The sequence below is a fragment of the Plasmodium fragile genome, assembly GCF_000956335.1.
Source record: "Plasmodium fragile strain nilgiri unplaced genomic scaffold supercont1.73, whole genome shotgun sequence".
Lineage (NCBI taxonomy): Eukaryota > Apicomplexa > Aconoidasida > Haemosporida > Plasmodiidae > Plasmodium > Plasmodium fragile.
The window spans coordinates 106,857-109,035 of NW_012192653.1; the positions used below are offsets into that span (position 1 = coordinate 106,857).

General features: G+C 45.8%; 1 protein-coding gene across 1 annotated transcript in view; it reads right to left on the reverse strand.

The window, feature by feature from the left end:
* Window positions 1–1,327, reverse strand: part of AK88_04724 (uncharacterized protein) — a gene marked incomplete at both ends in the record, with an annotated part of 4,760 nt that extends 3,433 nt beyond the window's left edge. Inside the window, 2 exons of the mRNA XM_012482332.1 lie at window positions 140–964; window positions 1,226–1,327. Of these exons, the coding sequence (XP_012337755.1) occupies window positions 140–964; window positions 1,226–1,327 (927 nt within the window). The remainder of the gene's footprint in view (window positions 1–139; window positions 965–1,225) is intronic.
* Between the last annotated feature and the right edge of the window lie 852 nt (window positions 1,328–2,179).

Here is a 2,179-nt window from a genome sequence, read left to right on the forward strand (position 1 = left end):
CTGGTTTGGCTGGTGCTGGTTTGGCTGGTGCTGGTTTGGCAGGTGCTGGTTTGGCTGGTGCTGGTTTGGCTGGTGCTGGTTTGGCTGGTGCTGTTGCTGCGCTGCTGGGTGAAGCAGGAGATGATCCCGTTTTCCCTACCCCTGATGCATTTGATCCTGGCGGTGTCTGTGGCTTCGCAGTGTGTGTTACCGTCCCTTGCACTGTTCCTTGCATGTCCTTAACCTTGCCCTTTATTTGTTCTTCCACTTTACATTTGGCCGATAGTCCCCTTGTGCTCGTGATTACTTTGAACAAATACTGTGTTAGGGGTGTTGTATCTGCCCTAATCCAGTTCATTATGTCTTTTGTATCTCCTTCCTCCTTTACGTCCTCATCCCTATTGCACTTCCCCTTATCCTTCGGTTTTTTTTGTTGCTCTATTGGTTCTTCCTCTTCCCATGCACACTTCTGCTGCCTTCCTTGTCTGCTCAATATTCTCTTTCGTCCAGATTCTTGAGTCCACCTCTGTAACCGCTTCTTTATGCTTTCCCCAATATCCCCTGATGTGAATATTACTTTTCCATAATCTCTGCCTTCGCATATTCCATCTGCAAAGTCCTTCTGTAGAATTTTGCTTCTGCCTTTTAGCTCATCCGAAACTGTTTGTATAATCCCCCTGTGATCGTTATTGCTTCCATATAGTTGTAATAAAGTTTCCCTCGCCAGTATGCACTTCAAATATTCTTCGAACTCCCAGTCATACCTGCGTTCCTTTGCCCTTTTTTGCCACGTCCTGTTCCCTACATAATTATACCCCTTCATATATAACATAAGGCTTACAATTTCTCCACACCTACTGCTGCACAAAGTGTCGCCGGGCTGATTGTATAAACTCCCACAAATGACAGTATTCCATATTCCTCTTTCGCCAATCACCTTTGTTAACTCATTGAATATTGCATCCACCTCCTTGGATATTTCGTTCTATAGGGCGAATAATTCATATATGTATGTATATTCCCCACTTTTGCTTCCCTCTACATTCTATTACACGGAACCATACTCATCCCCTACATGCTGTACTTCACGTGGATCCCCATTTACGTTAAAATGCCTTTCTCATTTTCATGATACAAATATAAATAGCTCATGCGCACGTATACGTGTCCTTCCTTAATGTATATATAGTTCTCTTAGAATACAATGCATTCTCCTTCTGTGAAAACTGTGTACAATTGAACTTACCCAATACTTCCTCCCGGGTGTTAATTTCCTGATCGATACAAAATGCCGCCATGCATCAATAAATTTCCTTATGTCCACGTCCCATCCTGTAGCTGCAGTCATATTGAAACCATTATATTCCTTTACTTGAAAAAAGTACGCGACTACTACTACTACTATTACACACCGCTCATTAACAACAACAACAGCAACAAATATACACATCCCCCGTCTCCGTCAACGCTTCGGTCACTCTTCTGTGTCACACTTCTGGAAATCGTGAAAAATACACAACCACTACTTGTTTTCTTGCTTCCGCCTGCTGCCTCCCGCCGTCCTGTCGTCCTCGTTGCCTCTGTAGAAGAAGAAGGAAAAAAAAAAAAAGTACTACTACACTACCTACACACACAACGCGTCATGAATATACACCCCCCCCCGTCTTCTCCACTAAACGCCTTCACACACTGTCTCTATGTGCGTACAATAAAAAACCGCAGTAATAACAACAACATCAATTGTTCTTCCGTCGTTGCTGCCGTCCTTTGTTCGTTCTTGCTCCCACAAAATATATGTGATCGTGCCTCCCTCCCCGCTCTCTGATAGCCCGGTCTGTGATCCCCCCCTCTGGATCCTTCCCTCGAACCCCCTTACTCGGACCGACCCGTTGCTCGGAGAGACAATCTCTCCTCCTTCGTACACTCGGACAATCCGTCGTCGAATCCTTCTTACACTCGGCCGCTTTGGTCGACGCGTTTGCGCGGAGAGACAATCTCCACCGTCTTACATTCGGACCAACCTGTTGCTTGGAGACAATCCAGTGTACAAGGACGAGGTGAGGGCGACGTGGGAGAGAAGCCGTAGAGGCGCCCGGCAGCAGAATAGGAGGGATGCCAGAGAAGGAAGCGCAGAATGCGCAAGAGCACAAGAACAAAGGAAAGAAAAATAAAATCAAGGTCAGGGTAGTGCGTAGAATGT